Source organism: Sus scrofa, chromosome 7, assembly GCF_000003025.6.
Source record: "Sus scrofa isolate TJ Tabasco breed Duroc chromosome 7, Sscrofa11.1, whole genome shotgun sequence".
In the NCBI taxonomy this organism is placed as follows: Eukaryota; Metazoa; Chordata; class Mammalia; order Artiodactyla; family Suidae; genus Sus; species Sus scrofa.
Genome location: NC_010449.5, coordinates 53,453,846 through 53,472,846, shown reverse-complemented (window position 1 = coordinate 53,472,846; position 19,001 = coordinate 53,453,846). Strand labels below are relative to the sequence as shown.

At 57.9% G+C, this 19,001-nt stretch overlaps 1 protein-coding gene across 15 annotated transcripts; it reads right to left on the bottom strand.

The window, feature by feature from the left end:
• Positions 56 to 17,213, bottom strand: FURIN (furin, paired basic amino acid cleaving enzyme). Of its 15 annotated transcripts, none has more exons than XM_021098923.1 (17): positions 13,517 to 13,569; positions 11,200 to 11,287; positions 8,626 to 8,963; positions 8,195 to 8,293; positions 7,988 to 8,083; positions 7,536 to 7,664; positions 7,310 to 7,386; positions 6,976 to 7,064; positions 6,050 to 6,222; positions 4,860 to 5,072; positions 3,855 to 3,955; positions 3,642 to 3,745; positions 3,437 to 3,554; positions 3,147 to 3,326; positions 2,656 to 2,780; positions 2,448 to 2,558; positions 56 to 2,196 (listed from the first exon to the last, which is right to left on the bottom strand). In XM_021098923.1, exons 3-17 carry the CDS (start codon positions 8,800 to 8,802, stop codon positions 1,595 to 1,597), a joined length of 2,394 nt encoding a protein of 797 aa, XP_020954582.1. In that variant the 5' UTR covers positions 8,803 to 8,963; positions 11,200 to 11,287; positions 13,517 to 13,569; the 3' UTR covers positions 56 to 1,594. The 15 variants fall into 15 exon arrangements, with proteins under 15 accessions (XP_020954582.1, XP_020954580.1, XP_020954581.1 ...); XM_021098921.1 differs by lacking the exon at positions 13,517 to 13,569 and adding an exon at positions 12,718 to 12,973; XM_021098922.1 differs by lacking the exon at positions 13,517 to 13,569 and adding an exon at positions 12,096 to 12,152.

Sequence of the window (19,001 nt, the reverse complement as noted above, 5' to 3'; positions counted from 1 at the left end):
TGGAGGCAGCCCCAGGGCCCAGAGAAGAACAATTATCACCACACTGGAGACCAGGCCTGGTTTGCATAGTCTGCAAGTTTAATCACTTTAAAACCTAACATTATTTCGAGTCCGTTAAATAGAACCAACAATGCTGGGCCTGTTTAAATTACAAGAGAAAAAAAAAAAATCACTGTGCACCAACCCAGTATCTTACAAAACCAGCTGGGCTGGCCACAAGGGTGGGGGTGGAAGAGGAGGGGGCACCCCTGGGCAGGTGGCTGGGTGGGGGGGGTGCTGGGGGAGAGAGAAAAAGGGGCTCCCAAATGGGAGCGGACTGATTGTCCTAATGGGAGGGGTGCAAAAGGCACGTCAGAAGAGGGGGACCTGGGGGGCCGGACAGGTCAGCGCTTCCTCCACCAGGGCACAGTGTTGGAAGGGGCTTGGTGCCACCACCTGCCCACCCCTGGCACTTGGAGAACCAGTGACCCGTGAGCCCTTGGCACGACCAGCCCCATCTGAGATGGACAGCCTGCCCGCCCACCCCAATCCTCCTTTCCTAGGGCCCGTCTGGCCTGGCCTCCTCTTCAGGATTTGGGGCTCAGCTATTCCTCGGCAACAGGCCGTAGCCCCCCACACCTCAGGGCCCGCGCAGCCGGCGGGGGGGAACAGCAGGGTGGACAGTGGGTGTGGGAGAGTGGATGGTCCAGCTGCTACCCCCGTTAAAAATACCAAAAAAAAAAAACAAAAAAAACAAAAACAAGTCAGCATCTAAAGTGAAATAATCACAAAGTGAAAATATAACCTCAAACAGCCCCTGAGATCCCCACAGGGGAAAGCAGCATCGGGTGGGAGGTGGGACAGGCCGGTTGGGCCACCGTCCCTCCCCACCACCCACCCAGGGGCTCTGGGACTGCGAGTGCCAACAGCCCAGGTGGCCCCGGGCTCAGAAAACAGGGACTTGGGCCCTGGCGGGAGGGAAGGGTGCTGGAGAGGGGAGGGTGGTAGGGGCACCAGCGTGGGGCTGGGCCAACCTTGCTTGGCAGGCAGCCAGCGCAGTAGACGGGGGCAAAGGGACAAACGCGCGTGGACCCACGTGCGCGCCCCGGAGGTGCCTGCCTGGCCTTGGTCCCTTCCTTTGCTCACTGCTTCCACCCGAGGCTCACCAGAGGTGGGGGGCGGGGTAGCGGATGCAAAAGCCCTTGGAGAGGTGGCCTCCTCCTTCAAATACCCACTAGGCCAGCCTCCCTGCTGCCTGGATGGGAACCATTATTGCTTTAGAGGGACGGGGAAGGGCCACCCCCCCACCCCCTTCGCTTGGCAGGGAGCTCTGGCTGGGGCCCGGACCCTGGAAAGCTGCCCTAAAGGTTTCACTCTGTTCTCCACTCGGAGGGGCTCTGGGGGTGGGGAGAGGCCCCCTCCCCCTGCCCCCCACACCCTGGCTGGTCCTGGAGTCCCACCTCAGGCAGCCAGGGGGTCCAGGGGGAGGCTGGGAAGCCCTCTCCGCCCCTCTCGCCTCCCAGCTGGGATCCAAGCCCAGTCTCGAGATAAAAAAACACTTTGGTGAAGTAACAAGTGCCCGAGGAGGGGCGGGCTCGGGGAGCGGCAGGCGCTGTCAAAGGGCGCTCTGGTCTTTGATAAAGGCGGTCCTCTCGCCCCGGCCCTCGTCCTCTTCGGAGTCGGATGGACACTCCTCCTGCCAGGCTTCAGGGGGCAGCCCCTTGTAGGAGATGAGGCCACGGTCCATGGTGTACACCTTCACCCCCCGGAAGCTGAAGCCCGAGCGCAGCTGCAGGACCAGGAAGACAGTGACGAAGACCAGCACGATGAGGGCGCAGATGAGGCCGGCCACCACCTCGGGCAGGTGTGAGGGCAGCTGCCCCGCCCGCACCCGAGGTTCTGCCTCCTCCTCCTGTGGGGAGGGCGGGGGCGGCCGGGGCAGCTGCTGCGGTGGGGACTCGCGGCTGCTCTGGCTTTGCCGGGAGCACGTCTGCTCCACGGGGTCCAGGGATGCGTGGCTGGGGCAGGTGAGGCAGTCCGTGGGGGCTGGCCCCTGGCACGTGGCACACGAGGCATGGCAGGGGACACAGACGCTGGCCCGGATGATCTCCACGTCGTTCTCAGTGTTATAGTGTGTGTCGAGGACTTGGGGAGCGAAGCCGGGAGGGCAGTGCTGGACACAGGTCTTCTGGTGCAGGGAGAAGCCCTCCTCGCACACTGCCGGCACCGAGAGAAGGCGGGTGTCGGAAAAGCCGCCCACGGCCATGGCTCTGAGCCCCAGAACCATGGCAGCCTGCGGACCCCCCGCCCCAAAAACAGCCACCACCGTCCCCAGAGGCTCTCAGCCTCAGAGCTGTGGTCATGCCAGGGGCCCCCAGGGTCTCTGCACAGCCTGTTCCTCCTTTAGGACAGGCCCCCTCCGTACCCCAGCCTCAGGTCCCCAGACCCCCACAGCACCCACGACTGACCCACACAGGCCTGGCCGGATGTGAGGGTCTTGCAGCCGATGCTCTCGGGAGGTGTGGGCAGCCCCTCGGGGGCCGTGCCGTACAGCACGAGGGTGAACTTGGTCAGCGTCCCTGTTGATGGGCAGAGGAGGCAGCAGTTGGAAGGTGTGGGAGCCCACCTGGTACCCCAGACCCATCGGCTCCCCTCCTCATTTCCCGGCCCCAATACCATAGTTGTTGGCTTCACTGGTGTTTTCGACCTCCAGGACCCACTCGCCAGAAGGGTCCTCATCCCAGGAGTGGGTCGTCATGAAGGCCCAGTCGTTAAATCCGTCTGCCGAGTAGTCGTGCGGCCTGTGGAGAAAGGGGACACTGAGCCCACGGCACACAGACCACACAACCTCCCCCAGGGCAGCGCCAAGCCCACTGGGCTGGAAATGCCTCTGGTTGTTTCCCAGAAGGACGAATGTTCTCAACAAGAACACCCTGAAAATGTGCAAGGGGGCTACACACAGGAAGGCACACACGTCTCCTCCAGCGAACAGAATTGGGGATTCCTGCGACATGGGACCGTCCCATAGAACAAAACCTAGGCCTCTCAAGACGCCAACAATGCCCCGCGGAGCAGTGCTTGGTTGACGTTGGGGCTGTGAGAGTGAGTGGCTGAACGCACACGGGTGTGAAGGCAGGGATGGGCTGGGCAGTGGAGAGGGCACGCACCTGGCAGCCAGCAGGGTGGATCGGGTGCCCATGGGGCTGACCAGGTGGATGGCCAGGTCACCGCGGCGATTGTAGGACAGGGTGAGCCGCGCCTGAGCATGCTCCAGCCGCGTGATGTGGCTGGGTTCCCCCAGGCAGGCGGTCACTGTCTTCCGCACCTCCAGCCGCTTCCCGATGTCCCTGTGCAGAGAGCACCGTGATGGTCTATCAGCCTGGACCAGCGGGACCGGCTGGGGCCCCTGTGTCCCTCAGGTCCCCCCGCCGCCTCCCAGCCAGGGTCGAGTCCTCACTTGGGCTCAGTGAGGATGTCAATGATGCACTTGCGCTGGGGGTCCACCGTGGTCCAGTTCTGGGCCAGGGCCACCATGGCACCTGCGTCCAATAACCCGTAGCCGTACGAATGGCTCACTGTGGGGAAGGAAGGCGGGGTCAGCTGGGTCCCAGGGCGTGCCCCCACCAAGCCGCAATCCAGCCCACTGACCACCCTGTCCTCACCTTTGCGGCCCACGCCATTGGTGGTCCAGTCATTAGCGTTGAGGTGGGCTGGCTTTGAGGTCTGTACCACCAGATGCTGCATGTCCCGCCATGTGAGGTTCTTACTGCAAAGGAGGAACACAGAGACTTGGGGGCAGGCTCTTCGGAGACCAAGGGCTGGCCTGCCGAGGACGCTGATGGGAAGAGGGCTGCCCCCCAGGCTCCAGCACTCACTTGGCCTCCAGGGTGAGAGCGATGATGCCCGCTGCCAAGGGGGCAGAGGCAGAGGTGCCTGTGTGAGACTCCGTACACTTCTGCCGCAGATCGGTGGTCACCTACCAAGAGAACAATGACATTGGGCCTGTGATGAGTGAAGGGCGCCGGAGAGGCCACCTGGGAGTTCCTGCCGAGGCTCAGTGGAAAGAAACCCACTAGTGTCCCTGAGGATGCAGGCTCAATCCCTGGTGGCACTTAGTGGGTTAAGGATCTGGCGTTGCCCTGAGCTGTCATGTAGGTCACAGACACGGCTTGGATCCCATGTTGCTGTGGCCGTGGTGTAGGCCGGCAGCTACATCTCCGATTAGACCCCTAGCCTGGGAACTTCCCTATGCCTCAGGGACAGCCCTAAAAAAGCAAAAAAAAAAAAAAAAATACTTGGAGTGGGGAGCCAGGGCCAAGACACCTCCATCCCAGCTGCTGCCTTGCTAACTTGCTAAGGACAAGCCAATGCCTGGCCCTTTCCAGGCCTCAATTTCCCAAGGACCAAGGGGGTTGAACAAGAGATTGGAGGTCTCTTTGCTTTGGAGGTCCCTTTGTGGCTCAGCAGTTAAAGAACCCAACTAGGATCCAAAAGGATGCGGGTTCAATCCCTGGTCTTGCGCAGTGGGTTAAGGATCCGGCATTGCCCTGAGCCGTGGTGTAGGTCGAAGAGGCAGCTGGGATCTGCCATTGCTGTGGCTGTGGTGTAGGCCGGCAGCTGTAGCTTCAATTCGACCCCTGCCCAAGAACTTCCACATGCCATGGGATGAAGCCCTAAAAGAAAAAGGGTAATGCATGCTTTTAGGGAGAGTCTACATGGCCCCCAAGAATCTCACAGAGCCCCCTAACTCTCACTCCGTGTCTTAACCATTACCACCCAGCCGTGTGTGCGTGGAAGGCAGATGGGGTTAGAGAGGGGGTCCTGGGCACAGCCAGCAAGCAGCCCCATTTCCCCAGCCCCCCATCCAGGGCAAGACTCACTATCTGCTTCTCGTTCTGGTTGCCGCTGCTGTAGGTCGTGGCCAGTGTAGACGAGCAGGCCTCACTGTACCAGGGTACGTTGCCAAATTGCGTGGCGCTGCTGATGGACAGCGTGTAGATGCTGTTGGTGTAGCCATCGCAGTTGCAGCTGTCATGCTCCCGGCCCCCATTCCCCGAGGCCCAGACAAAGATGGAGCCTAGTCCTCCACGGCCCTGTGGACAAAGGAGGCTGGGGTCACTCGAGAACAAGACTTGGGGAAGGCCTGGCAAGAAGACGCTGCTGGAGACTGGGTAGGCTGAAGCCTCGTTCTCAGGGGACCCAGCCCCTGTGACCCTGGGAGGTCTCATCTGTCTTTGCACACACACAAAAAAAGAGACCCGGATGGGAGTTCCCGTCATGGTGCAGCAGAAACAAATCCAACTAGGAACCACAAGGTTGCAGGTTCGATCCCTGCCCATGCTCAGTGGGTTAGGGATCTGGTGTTGCCATGAGCTGTGGTGTAGGTCATAGGAGTGGCTCGGATCTGGCATGGCTGTGGCTGTGACGTAGGCCAGCAGCTATAGCTCCGATTTGACCCCTAGCCTGGGAACCTCCATATGCCACAGGTGTGGCCCTAAAATGCAAAAAAAAAAAAAAAAAAAAAAAATCGGAGAGAGAGAGACAGACCCATACGACCAGAGTGTTAACTCCAGACGGTGGTATTATGGATGATTTTTATTTACTGTCCTGTTTTTCTATCCTTCCAGACACTTAAGATTTTAACAGGCATTCCTGTCGTGGTTCAGTGGTTAACAAATCTGACTAGGAAACATGAGGCTGCAGGTTCGATCCCTGACCTTGCTCAGTGGGTTAAGGATCCCACATTGCCATGAGCTACAGTGTAGGTCGCAGACGTGGCTCGAATCTGGTGTTGCTGTGGCATAGGCCGGCAGCTGCAGCTCCGATTGGACCCCTAGCCTGGGAACCTCCATGTGCCACGGGTGCGGCCCTAGAAAAGACAAAAAGACAAAAAAAAAAAAAAAAAGACCAAAAAAATTTAATAAACATGCTTTGTATTAATGAAAACTAAACACAAGAATAAACAAACAGGAATGGAAAAACACAAAGAAGAAAATGTGGAAAAGACATCGCCCAGCTTGCCCCCAGAGGTGGGCCTGGTTTCCAGGGCTGGGTCAGGAGCCTCCCTCACCTGGCTGACCCCCCGGAAGAAGGCCTCCTCAGCAAGGCGGGCTGGCCCGTCCACGGTCTTGCCATCGTCCTCAGGGCCCCAGCTGGCGCTGTAGATGTGGATGTGGTTGGGGTTCAGGCCCAGCGAGCGGGCCTCCACTGCATCTGTCACTTCGCCGTCCAGCATGCGCACCCCTGGCCATGGAGAGGGGTGGGGAGAGGGATGCTGCGTGGGTCCAGCTGCCAGGGGCACCTCCTGGAGCACACCCAGCCCTGCACCCAGAGGCTGGGCAGGGGAGGCAGAAGCTGGTGCTGAGAAACCCAGAGCCCCTAGCTCCCTGGCTGCCTTCTGCCTTCCAAAGACCAGAGCCGGAGAGGGAAAAGGGGGAGAGGACCCCAGACCTCAACCACACATCTCTGGGGTCCTGCAGGAGCAAAGCCTGCCATAAGGACTCAGGATGGGCAGTGAGGACTCAGGGAGACTCCTGCTAAGAAAGCCACAGCCCAGGGCTGTCAGCATGGGTGGTTCAGCTCCTTGACCCTCTAAGTGTCCCCATGCCAGGTCCCACAAGCCAGCTAAGAACCCTCTAAAGACAGCCATGTGTGGGGGTTCCCATTGCAGTGCAGTGGAATTGAATCCAACCTCCGGCCACGCTCAGTGGGTCAGGGATCTGGTATTGCTGTGAGCTTATTTTGTAGGTCACAGATGAGGCTTGGATCCTGCGTGGCTGTGGCAGGTGGCTACAGCTCCGATTTGACCCCCAAGCCTGGGAACTTCCATATGCCACAGGTGTGGCCCTAAAAAGACAAAAAAAAAGAAGAAGAAGAGCCATGTGGTCAGAAGTAACCACTGCAGGAAAATGACAAGACACTATCTGGGTGGGGGGTAGAGAAGTAGCCAACCCAAAGGGTTCCCCAAAAGACAGGGTGGCCAAGGCCCACACAAACCTCCAATGCGGGCATTGTAGGCCACACCTACGCCACAGACACCGTTGTTGGCCACCGCAGCCACCTCACCCGCACACCGTGTGCCATGCCTGCCAAGAGCACAGCATTAGTAAAGCCTAAGGAGCAAGAAGGATCACACGTCCCTCCACCCTTGAGGGCTGTCCTATGTCTGTGCACAGTCCCCATAACACACACTCCCCTCGGCCCAAGGCTGCCTCCGCTCTGACGGATCCCTCCCTCAAAGCCCCAGCCACACTGGGAAAGCCTTCAGCCTCTTGGGCGGGACATGTCTGCTTCTTAGGGACACAGAGACCAGGGAGCTGCCAGTTCTTACCTGTTGTCATTCATCTGTGTGTACCGAGGCTGGGGGTCCGGGTCCTGGTCGTTGACATCGAAGCTGGCCCCAGGGTCCTGGAAAGGACATGGCCACCATCAGGGTCAGCCTGACCACACGGGTAGAACGGGACGGGACACAACACTCTCTTGCTCCACCCTCCCACCCCACCCCCCGCCAGATGCCGCTCGCCGGGGACTGCTGCCTCCCTCCTCCACCTCCTCACATAATTGCCTGCCAAGTCCGGGTGGTTCTTCTCAATGCCATCATCCAGAATGGAGACCACAATGCCACGCCCCGTGTAGCCCTGGGCCCAGGCCTCCTTCACGTTCAGGTCCCGCTGGGTGACGCCAGACTGCAGAGACACCCACTCCCATCAGCTGGCACTTACAAGATGTGGTTGCTGGGTGAGGTTACGGGAACCCTGAAGAATCCCCTCTGCCACCCAAAAACTCCTTCGCCACCCGCTCCCTGCTCCTGAAATGCTACCATGGGCTGCCTGGGCTCTGAGGAATTATGAAGAACTCTGGGAGGCCACTCCCCAGAGCTCAGAGGGATGGGCTGGAGAAAGATTACTCAGCAGACAGAGCAAGGCTGAGAGCAGGCCTCAAAGTCAGGCTCAGTCAACCACCGGAGGCCGTCAGTGGATGGATGGAGGCGGCAAGAGAGGCAACGTACCAGGTACCACTGCTGGGGAAACTTAGGGTCCGTGGGCTCCAGGTACACGTCCCGTTTGGTCCGTCGCTTTGCCACCTGCTGCTCTAGCCACTGTATCTGTTAGGGAAGATGGGAGATGGCGAGGGCTGAGCAGCGGGGAGGGAGAGCGAGGCCGCCTGAGAACAGGAAGGGGAAGGTGGCAGCAGGAGGTGCCGGGGCCGCACTCACTTGAGGCTCCCGCTGCAGCCGGCTGTGCCGCAGGCGGTGAGGCGACAGGGACCGCTTTGTCACTGCTCGATGCCAGAAGTGGTAATAGTCGCCGAAGATCTGCAACAGAGCAGGGAGACTGAGCTGGGCTTTCCATCTGTCAGTCCCCAGGGAGGCGGGGGACGGGGGTGGACAACAGTGGAAGCGGGTGGTGGGCATCTGCTCGCTGCCCAGGACCCAGCAGGGAGGTGCAAGGTGCTCGGGCAGACTCACACCCCCTGGGACGCACTGGTCCACCGAGCAGCCTATGCTAGAAGCCCAAGGGAGGACAAGCCATGGCTCCTGCCCCCCGCCACCCAGACACTGCTGAGAAGACAAGAAGTCCTGCCCTCACCGGCCCCACCCCCTGGCAAGGTCCTGTGCCTAAGCCAGCGGTGGGGAAGAACACCTACCTGGCCCAAGTTGACGAAGCCATGCTTGCGTGCCACTCTGTCAGCCACAGCTGGACCTCCAGGAATGTGCACAGCCCAGGTGTTGGTGAAGACTTTCTGGCCACGGGCATCGGCCGCCAGCAGGACCAAGGCTCCTGCTGCTGCTACCACCCATAGCAACCAGGGCCTCAGCTCCATGGGGGGGACAGGTGGCCGGGACCCCGGAGCCCCTGTCTCCTTGGCCTGGTCACAGGGCCTCGGGTTCCGTGTACCTGCTCACTGCCTGTGGCCGGGGGCTGACTGGCGGGGGCATGGGGCCGAGACGGGCAGGGCTGTGAGGGGAGGATGAGGGCTGCCAGCTGAGAGAAAAAGGGAGGAAAAGGGAGAGGGTCAGTCCCTCCCCAGCCATGCACCACCCCACGGCTCAATCCAGGCCTGAAAGGGGCCCTGGGGGACAGAGATCTGTCGGCTAGATGGCCAGCGGGACCCCCACCACATTCAAGAATACGGAAGTGGGGTGAAAAATGATCAAGGCTTGAATCACTTAAAATTGGAAGCAGCAAGGAGTTCCCATTGTGGCTCAGTGGTTACTGAAGCTGACTAGCATCCATGAGGACACTGATTCGATCCCTGGCCTCGCTCAGTGGGTTAAGGATTCAGCATTGCCGTGAGCTGTGGTGTAGGTTGCAGACACAACTCAGATCCTGCGTTGCTGTGGCTGTGGCATAGGCTGGCAGCTACAGCTCCAATTCAACCCCTAGCCTGGCAATCTCCATATGCCACAGGTGCGGCCCTGAAAAAAAAGAAAGAAAGAAAAAATCAGAAGCAGCAACTGAATCAATGCTTGCCAGAATCAAAGTCCAAAAGCAGTATGTACACATGATCCCTTTTTGTTTTTTAAAAACCATACATGTATATTTACATAAAGCCACAAAACAAAATCTGGAAGGACACATGCTAACATGTTAACAATGGTTCTCTCAAGATGGTGAGAATTATGAGTGATTGTTATTTTTTTCTTTGTGTCATTGTATATTTTCCAAATTACCCAGGTAGAGTTTATAAAGGAATAAAAGGTTGGCTTTTCTAAGTTTTTGAATGGGCGGCGTCTGTGCAGCTCACCAGGGCTTTCTGGCTCAGCAAAGCAGACCCAGCTACAGTTACTGCAAAGACCCACAGCCCTTGGCAAGAAAAAGTGGGCAACCCAAGACAGGATGGGGGCTTTGGGGACTGAACACAGGGAACTGCAGCAGCATCGCCCTCCCTCTATGGCCCAGGCCATTAGCAAAGTCAGGGGCCCAGACTCTTTTTTTACCCAGTTTCCTGGGAAACGCTGAGGCCACCCACCCCTGGCCTGCAGGCCTCCAGCAGCCCCCTTGGTTGTTCCACGCCCACCAGCTTTGCGTAATCTGAGCCAGGGCAGCCAGGGCAAACACTGGCTGCTGAGCCAGGAGCGCCAAGGTGAGGCTGAATCAATAGTCCGCGTGTTGTTTTTCCTCCTTCAGCAAACAGACAGCGGGACCTCTCTGCCCAGGGCCACATAACTGTCCCTACAAAGGGCCCCTGACTAGCCAGAAGCCATGCCCCTGGGGTGGGGAGAAGCTGGGGAAGGTCTGCTGGAGGTGTCCCGTCTCAGCACCAAGCTGGTGGAGTGGAATGCCTGCCCACAGGGCCCAGCCCCAAAGGAAGCCCCTCTGCTGGACGGCAAAATGAAGCTCCCCAGCTCCCCCAGGCCCTGGAAAGCTGGGCTGGTGGCCTCTTCAGTGGGAACCCCCGCCTCTCCAGGGGCTGCCCTCAGCCACAGCTAGCCTCCCTGCCGGCTCCTGCGGCAGTCCCACCCTGCCTGCGGAGAGACTCAACACACAATTCCTGGAGTATTTTCAGTTTACACCAAAATAACCTGACAGCTGATGGCAGGAGGCTTCCACAATGCAGCTCCTCCTCATCCCGGAGGGGCAGAGTCCACAGGGTTCCCGGACCAGCCTGGAAGCCACAACCCATGATACCTTGGGCGGCCAAGTTCCAGAAAACTGGTCTGAGCAATGGCTAGACAGCCAGACATTTACCCAACTTGTCAGGTGAGGGGACCTCAAGCCCCTCATTTATTTACCAGAGGATATGGAGCCCCAGGGGGCAGAACCTGATAGAAACAAGCCCTCTCCTCCCCTTCTTGTACAACAGCTGCCTCTTGGGTCCAGATGTCGAGCAAGGCCACCTCCTGACCAGAGTGCTGTGAGCCATGCTGGAGCCCCCAAATCAAAACTGGGTTCACCTGGGTCTAACCCAAGTTCCAGCACATTGTGGGTGGAGCTGCAGCTGCTTGGCGTTAAAGGTGATTAACTATTTAATTACCTTGCAGCACCCAAAAAGAAAGCAGGCTTCAGGCACAACCAATCTCCCAAGAAAGGACCAGCCTTGGTCTGCCCAGCATCCCCAGCCACAGTGAGTGGTGGACAGAGTCTCCACAGAGCCCCAAACCCCCAGACGGCCCTGCCTCAGCATCCTGGAGGGAAGACCCCCCCTCCCAAAAGAGCAGGCGCTGAGAACAATGAATGAATGGACTTCTCCCCACCCCCACCCCAGACTCTGACTCACCCTCTGAGTCCCAGTTCAGCTCAAACCCGGAGGCTTGCTGTATTTCTAGCCTCCTCTGATGCCCTCTCACATGGGACTCAGCTCCAGGCTGCGGCCAGAGAGAGAGCTGTGAGAGCGCTTCCTTGCTGTGTTCTCGGTCAAAGCCCTTCTATCCCGCCCCAGGAACCTCCAGACACACATGGCCACCCAAACTGAACCTACCCCCAGGTCCAGCTGTTGCTTCCCAGGCACTAGGGGTCTGACATGGACAGGGCTGCCAGGGAAACCTGGTCCTGTTTCTGTTTCCAGCAGACAGACACCAAGCCAGGTCCTTTAACAGGCACTACAGGCGGTGCTGAAAGTCAGAATTCCAATCCCTGCTCAACTAACAGATCATTTGCTGTGTGTTCGTAAGTCACTTTCTGGGCCTGTTTCCTTGGTGGTAAAAAAACTGCTAGACCAGAGGTTTTCAAACTTTTTTTTTTTTTTTAAAGCCACAGAATCTTAAGAAAGAAAGAAAGAAAGACCCATCAAATCTTATGGGGAAGCCCAATATAGGAAACAGTAAAATTGGGGCCGCTCTCGTTGAGATGGGTTAGACTTGGCTACTCGCCTATGCTGTGTCCACACCTGGCCAGCAGCTAGCTACCCAGCCCTCACTAGGCCACATCACCTGGGTTCCCGTCGCACTTCCCAAGTCAAAAAGACTTCCAGCACCCTCCGGTGGAGAAGGGTCTGCACCCCTAGGCACAAGGGGCCGGGAAGGGGCGGGGGGGCGCGGAGAAAGCAGGTACTGACCTGACAAGTTCCTGCTGTGGGACCTGTCTCCCCCGCAGGCCACCCCCCAAGTCCAGCCACCCCACGGGGGCAGCAAGAGCCTCGGCCAGGCCTCCGCCAGAGGCAGCCCCCGAACCTACCTGTGCCAGCCTCCCAGCTCCCGCGGATGCCGCACCTGAGTCCCTCGCCGCCCAGGTGTGTGGCGGGGGCGAGGCCCGGGCGGTGAATAATCCCCTCCGCCTCGCCGACCGCCGCTCCGCCCCTCCCCCGGCGGGAGCGCAGGCCCTCCCCGGCGGTGGAGTGGGCGAGCCGGCGGCGGCCCCCGGAGGACAGCGGGGAGGCGGGAGCACCCGGCGCCTCTGGAATTCTCTCCCCATCCCGCCCCCGGCGGGGGCCCCGCAGGCGCTTCCTGAGGTCAGAGGGCTTGCCCCGGCCCCAAGCGGAAAAGTACCGGCCGATAGGGGCCGAGGGGCAAGGCGGCGCCGGCGCGCTCAGGTGGGCTGCTGGGCGCCCTTCCCGCTCCTCGCAGCTCCAACCTCGGGGCCAGCCCGGGGACCAGTTCCGAAAGCCGGGCGGGCTGCAGCCGGGCCCGGGGGTCCCAGGTCAGGGCTGCCTCGGCACCAGCGCCCCCGATCCTCGCCCGCCGGGGCGCCCGGGCCGCATAGCCCGCTCCTCCGGCAGAGCGGCCCAGTCCGGCCGGCTTCCCTCGGGCCCGCTCCCCAGCGCGCTGCCTCCCCGGGGCCCCGAGCCCTCGCGGCTTACCCCAGGGAGCCCGGGCGGGGAAACTTTTCCAGGCGAGCGCCGCGGCGGCTCGGGCGCCCCTCGGCCGAGCGGAGAGCCCGGCGGCGGGGGCCTGGGCTCGGCGCGGTCCCCGCGCCCGGCAGCAGCGTCACCGCGCGGAGGCGGGGAGGCGCGGCGGCGCGGCCTCGGCCGGGCCGGCGACCAGGGTAGGGCTCGGCCTCGGCTCCGGCTCCGGCTCCGGCGCGGGCGGGGGCAGCGGCCCGGCCGCGGCGGCGCGGCTTGTTTACTCGGGCCGCTGTCAGACGCTGCGGCGGTTCGGGCTCCTCCTCCTCCGCCGCCGCGCCCCTCCCCCTCGCGGCGCCACCTCCGCGCTCCCGGGTTGCCGCCGCCGCCGCCGCCACCCGTCCCACGGTCCTGGCCAGCCGCGCGGCCCATGCTGCCCGGGCCCGGGCCCGCGCTCCGCGCTGGAGTGCCGCCGCTCCTGAGCGGCGGCCCTGCGGCCTTCCCGCAGCGCCTACTGCCTCCCGCGCTGGGTCGGGGCAGGTAGGAAGTGGGGCCGGCGATCCCAAAGCCCTCGCGGCCGCCGGGCGCGTCCCCCAGGCCCCACTGCCCGCGCCGCCGCCCCGCGGCCGGCGGCCGCGGAGACCCGAAGTCGGAACCCTCGGCAGGGGTCGGCAAGGGGTCGAGGCGTCGCTCCCAGTCCAGTCTCGGCTGGATTCTGGGGGAGCTGGCCTTCTCCCCCTACTTCCTCACTCGTAAGCCACGAGTTTGGGCACGACCGGGTTAAGTGCCCTGGGATGACGCACCTGGGGTACCCCACCTGAGGTCAGACTTCACCGCAGCTGAGTAAACCTTCTCCTGTGGCCTACGGTTAGAGGACTCGGGATTTTATTTGCGTTTATATAGACAGGTGGCTAAGCCAAAGAAGTAGCCCATCCCCTTTTAATGTTTAAAAACTTTTTTTTTTTTTTTTTTAACTAATCGCCTGCCAGGCACCAGGGCAGTCACTTTGTAGCATCTCCTTCTTATGTACATTATTTAATCGACGTAATCCTTTCAGACTGACTTTATTAACCCCGTTTTGCAGATAAGAAAACTGAGGTGCCCCAAGTTTAAATAATTTGCCCAGTGTCCCACAGCTAGCAGGCCTCAGAGCCTGGAAGAGATGTAGGGCTTTGGCAGAGCCTGAATCTGAGCTACTTGCAATAAACCAGCCGGCCTCTCTCCCTCCCTGGGTCCCTGCCCTAGAAAACGTCTGTGCGACTTGGCGGAGGCCACTACTGCTTGAGCTGAGAAAGAAAAGGGGAAATGGGGCCAAGGGCTCCCCAGGCTGGGTTGTTCCAAGGTCAAAGAGCAGTCTCTGTCCATCCCTTCATGCTCCCTTTGAGATAACCTGGCAGCACAGTATTATCCTGTGGCCTCCTCAACACTGGTTTGGGGATAGTGACAAAAAAAACTACAAAAAAACAACATCAGAGTGTGTCCTCTGAGCCAGGAGCAGTTCTCAACTCTTTGCGTGTGTTAGCTTATTTCGTCCTTACCCCAAACCCTGTAAAGTGGATACAGTATTCCTTTAGGCACCTTTCATGTGTCCCTATTTACATTTTACAGAGGAGGAAACAGACCCAGAGAAGTTCCTGACGTAACTCACTAGGTGACAAGTCAACCAGCCACCAGTTCAAATCCCCAAGGCAGTGTTTTATACCATGCCACCTTAGACAAGTTACTGAATTCTCAGAGCCTCAACTTACCCTTCTGTAAAATGGAGATAATATCCAACCGATGGGACAAGGTACTATTTGGGCACCTGTCCAAATAGTGCAAAAACCGGAAACAGGGAAGAATATGGGGTGCTGGAGTTCCTGTTGTGGCTCAGCGGAAACGAATCTGACTAGCATCCATGAAGACGCCTGGCCTCCCTCAGTGGATGAAGGATCTGACGTTGTCATGAACCGTGGTGTAGGTCACAGACAAGGCTTGGATCTGGCATTGCTGGGGCCATGGTGTAGGCAGGCGGCTGCAGCTCCGATTCAACGCCTAGCCTGGGGACCTCCATATGCTGCGGGTGCGGCCCTAAAAAGACAAAAAAAAAAGAATATGGGTGCTGAAAGTTGGTTAGGGAGGTACGTCCGGTTGGCCCCTTCTCAGAATGGGAACTGCCTCCCACAAGGAGCAGACTCCTAGGGGCCAGCCTGGGGTAGCCCCATCCAGCAGCACCAGCCACAGTGGGAGAACAATAGTTCTACAGTCAGACTGAGGGAGGAAGTGAGTCACGGTTCTTCCTCAGTCTCTGTGCAAGAGAACACTATTGATGGGAAATTGGGATAGGGCTGGCCCCACCTAGCCTCAGAGTCCCCCCAATGCCCGTCCCACTTGTCGTCTGGCCTACAAGAAAGGTCAGTCCATACCTGCAACTTAGGTTGCCCCTGTGGCTCAGATGTGATCCCTGGCCTGGGACCTCCGTATGCTGTGGGGCAGCCAAAAAAAAAAAAAAAAATTAAAAAGATAAAATAAAATAAAATTTAAAAAGAAAGAAAAATCAACCCAGAAAGCAAGCAATCCTGTCTGCCTCTGGGTGCCCCGCCCATCCTGGCGACTGGCCCCAGGGGAGCCACAGCGGGTCTCAGGAAGAGGAGGGACCAGCCCTGTCTCAGAGGGCTGAGACCGCAGCCACCCTCAGAGGAGCTGGAACTTCCTAGTTTCTCCCGCCAATCCTGGCTTTGGCACAAGGAGAATTCTCTAAACTGTGTTGCTCAGAGGTGCATCACGAGGGGAGGAGCAAAGAGAGAGGAGAGGTCTGAGCGAGTGGGCGCCCGTCCTTGCCTGCCCTGAGTGGCTCCACCTCAGCCCCGCTCCCAGTTCAGGCTTCCACATACACTTGTAGTTTACAACACTTCTGTCCTTAAAAAGAATGTAGAAGCCACTCTTTTTTTTTTTTTTTTTTTTGACTGTGCCCGGAGCCAGGGAGCAAACCTGAGCCACAGCAATGACTTGCTAGATCCTTTACCCACTATGCCACAAGGGAACTCCCCTGGAAGCCGCTCTTCTTGAGAATGGGCGTCTGGAGGAAATCCTAGCTTGCCACAGCTGGTAACTGCTCCTTTTATCTCCTGGAACAAGTCCTGTTGGCAGGTTTTGTTCTCTTTATCGCTCCCGACCATTTATCTGAGGCCTTAAGGCCAGAGGGAGCTAAACTGAGCCTTTGACTTGGGGCTCCAGGAGTCCAGAAACCTCTGGATCACAGTTATCAGTTTTACACAGCAGTTAATGGGCAGTGCGGCGCCACGTGACAGAAGCCTGGCAACAGAGTTGGGGATGCCCTATGGCTTGGAGCAGGGCCTGATGGGAAGGGCCTGAGGGAGGAAGGGGCTGGGAAGAGGTTCCCACCTTCCTGGCAGGGGTCCAGAGGAGGGGGAAGGGTCTAGCCAGCGAGGCCTCCGTTTATGTTTGGATTTGGGTTAATCTGGGAGTCTCCCAAGAGCATCGGTTGTCCCGTGGTAAAATCCACTCGGTCACCCTCACCCCAGGTGCCCCCATTGCTCCTTGGCGTGCTCTGTGGGTCCCCTTCTCTCAAAATCTCTTCCTTGCTCTCAGGCCCCTCAAACAAAGCCTTGGCAGCGTCACCCACACCTGGTTTTAATCAAAATGTCTACACCACATCCATCCCTACATAGAAGGGCAGACAACCACATTTAACTGGTGTTTTCTCTAAAAGGGTAGGATTTGAGAGCTTTTTTGTTGTCTTCTTTTTGCTTACCTGAGTTCTCAGGAATTTCGGCAACTTAGAAGAAGCAAACTAAACTTTTAAGTCATGCACAACTGAATAAAGCACGCCCATACTTCACCATCTAGCTCCAGAACACCTGAGGTCCATGGTGAATGCTGTTGGGGCAACAGTCAGGCTCCTCCTATCCCATCACAGGACAAGGTCCTTCCAGTTCTGGCTAAACCACTTTGAGAAAAACCTCCTTTATAGGACAGAGTGTCTGTGGGTGGGGGGAGGAGCTAGAAGGGATGCGGTGGGAACGGGGATCCCAGCATGGCCAGCCCTTCTCCTTTTCCCAATTAGTGGGCTGGGTCTGCACTTACCTGCTCGCTCTGCTGAAGCCCCAAGTCAATGGTCGGTTCAGTGGTTCCCTTTCGCCGGCTCGGTGTCAGTGCCCAGCCTGTACTACCCACACCTGGGTACCTAATGGGCACTTTGGGTGTAGTCTACTCATGCAGACATTCATTGAGCACCTGCTGAATGCTGGGCCCTGGGGCCTCAAGCTGAGTTTCTTAGAGCTTGTCCTCAGGAAGGCAGTGAGCCCCCTCTGGGAGGGTTGGAAGGTGATCCCCGAGACATGCCAGGAGCTTCCTGAAGCTACGTCCTCCCTCCTGGCCTGGCAGATCCAATGAGCTGAGCTCTGCCCTTCCTTCTCCCTCCTGATGTAGAAAAGTAAAAGTCTGTTAACACGACTGGCTGTTGAATTTTACAATCAATTTGGTTATCCGGAGCAGCGTTTCTCAACCTCCGCACTGTTACCATCTCGGGCCAGATTATTCCTTTTCGTGGAAACTGTCCCGTGCGTGGGAGGAGGTTTAGCAACATCCCTGGTCCCTAAACACTGGGGACCAATAGAACCCCCGCCCTGGTTATGACAACCAAACATGTCCCCAGGCATTGCCACACGCCGGGGCAGGGGGGTAGGCGGGGAGTGGCATAAGAAGAGGAAGTCGGTGTGCCAGGGTTCAAGGCAACAGGCATGGTCTGCTGGGAACTGTGCGCTGAACAGCCGACAGCAAGGGCGAAAACTTCCAAAGCCCAAACCACCTGGCATAGCAGCACAACAATGGGGCCATTTAGTGTTCAGGGCAAACAAGCTTCTGTATTTCCAACGACCTCTGAGGACTGAGGACGTGGCGCTCAGGAAAATTAATGATAATGCTGAATTGAAAAAAGGAACAATCGGAGTTCCCGTCGTGGCTCAGTGGTTAACGAATCCGACTAGGAACCATGAGGTTGCAGGTTTAGTCCCTGGCTATGCTCAGTGGGTTAAGGATCTGGCGTTGCCGTGAGCTGTGGTGTAGGTTGCAGACGTGGCTCGGATCACATGTTGTTGTGGTTCTGGCGTAGGCTGGCAGCTACAGCTCCGATTAGACCCCTAGCCTAGGAACCTCCATATGCCGCAGGAGCGGCCCAAGAAATGGCAAAAAGACAAAAAAAAAAAAGAAAAAGAAAAAAGGAACAATCACGTTGATCACACTCTGTTTACTGAGGTGGGGAAGTGGATGAGACAGCTTTGCATTAAATATGTATTTAGAAAGCAGATCAGTGGTTCAGAGGTTGCCCGGGAAGGAAGGGCAGGGAAGGGGGGAGACTATGAGGAGTGATGGATGTGTTCATTAGCCCGACGGGGTGATGATTCCATGGGTACACACCAACATCAAAACAGATCAAGTCATACCCTTCAAATACATGCAGTTTAGAGTGTGTCAAGTATACATCAATAAAGTGGCTTTTAATTCTTTTTGTGTGTGTGGGTATGTCTTTTTAGGGCCGGACCCGAATCATATGGAGGGTCCCAGGCTAGGGGTCCAATCAGAGCTGCAGCTGCTGGCCTACACCATAGCCACAGTCACACCAGATCTGAGCCACCACGTCTGCCCCCTACACCACATCTCACAGCAACGCGGGATCCTTAACCCGCTGAGCAAGGCCAGGGATCAAACCTTTATCCTTATGGAAACTAGCCAGGTTCATGACCACTGAGCCACGACAGGAACTCCTAAAGCTGTTTGTAAAATGCATTTCATTGTTTAAAGGTTTTTTTTTTTTGTCTTTTTGCCTTTTCTAGGGCCGCTCCCGCAGCATATGGAGGTTTCCAGGCTAGGGGTCTAATCAGAGCTGTAGCCACTGGCCTATGCCACAGCCACAGCAACTCAGGATCCGAGCCGTGTCTGCAACCTACACCACAGCTCACGGCAATGCTGGATCCTTAACCCACTGAACAAGGTCAGGGATTGAACCCTCAACCTCATAGTTCCTAGTCGGATTTGTTAACCACTGAGCCACGATGGGAATTCCTGTTTAAAGGTTTAATGCTTGAAAGGCATGATTTTGAAAATTTACTCACGTGAAGTAGCCATTTCTTGACCATGCCAGATAAATGAGGTTGGTGGGTATGTATGTGTGTGTGATTGTAGTACAGAAAAAGAAAAGGAAAAAAAGGCACAAATGAACCTTTCCACAGAAAAGAACATCACGGACTTGGAGAATAGACTTGTGGTTGCCTAGGGGAAGGGGGAGGGAGTGGGATGGATTG

Excerpts from the sequence above, each read along its gene's own strand:
- FURIN (XM_021098916.1), bottom strand. The coding sequence starts at position 8,802 with ATGGAGCTGAGGCCCTGGTTGCTATGGGTGGTAGCAGCAGCAGGAGCC. Across the intron at positions 3,555-3,641 it reads CAATGGCGTGGGCCGCAAAG|TGAGCCATTCGTACGGCTAC; the intron begins GTGAGGACAGGG and ends CCTTCCCCACAG. Across the intron at positions 2,197-2,447 it reads ATCCGGCCAGGCCTGTGTGG|TGTGCGAGGAGGGCTTCTCC; the intron begins GTCAGTCGTGGG and ends CGGTGCCGGCAG.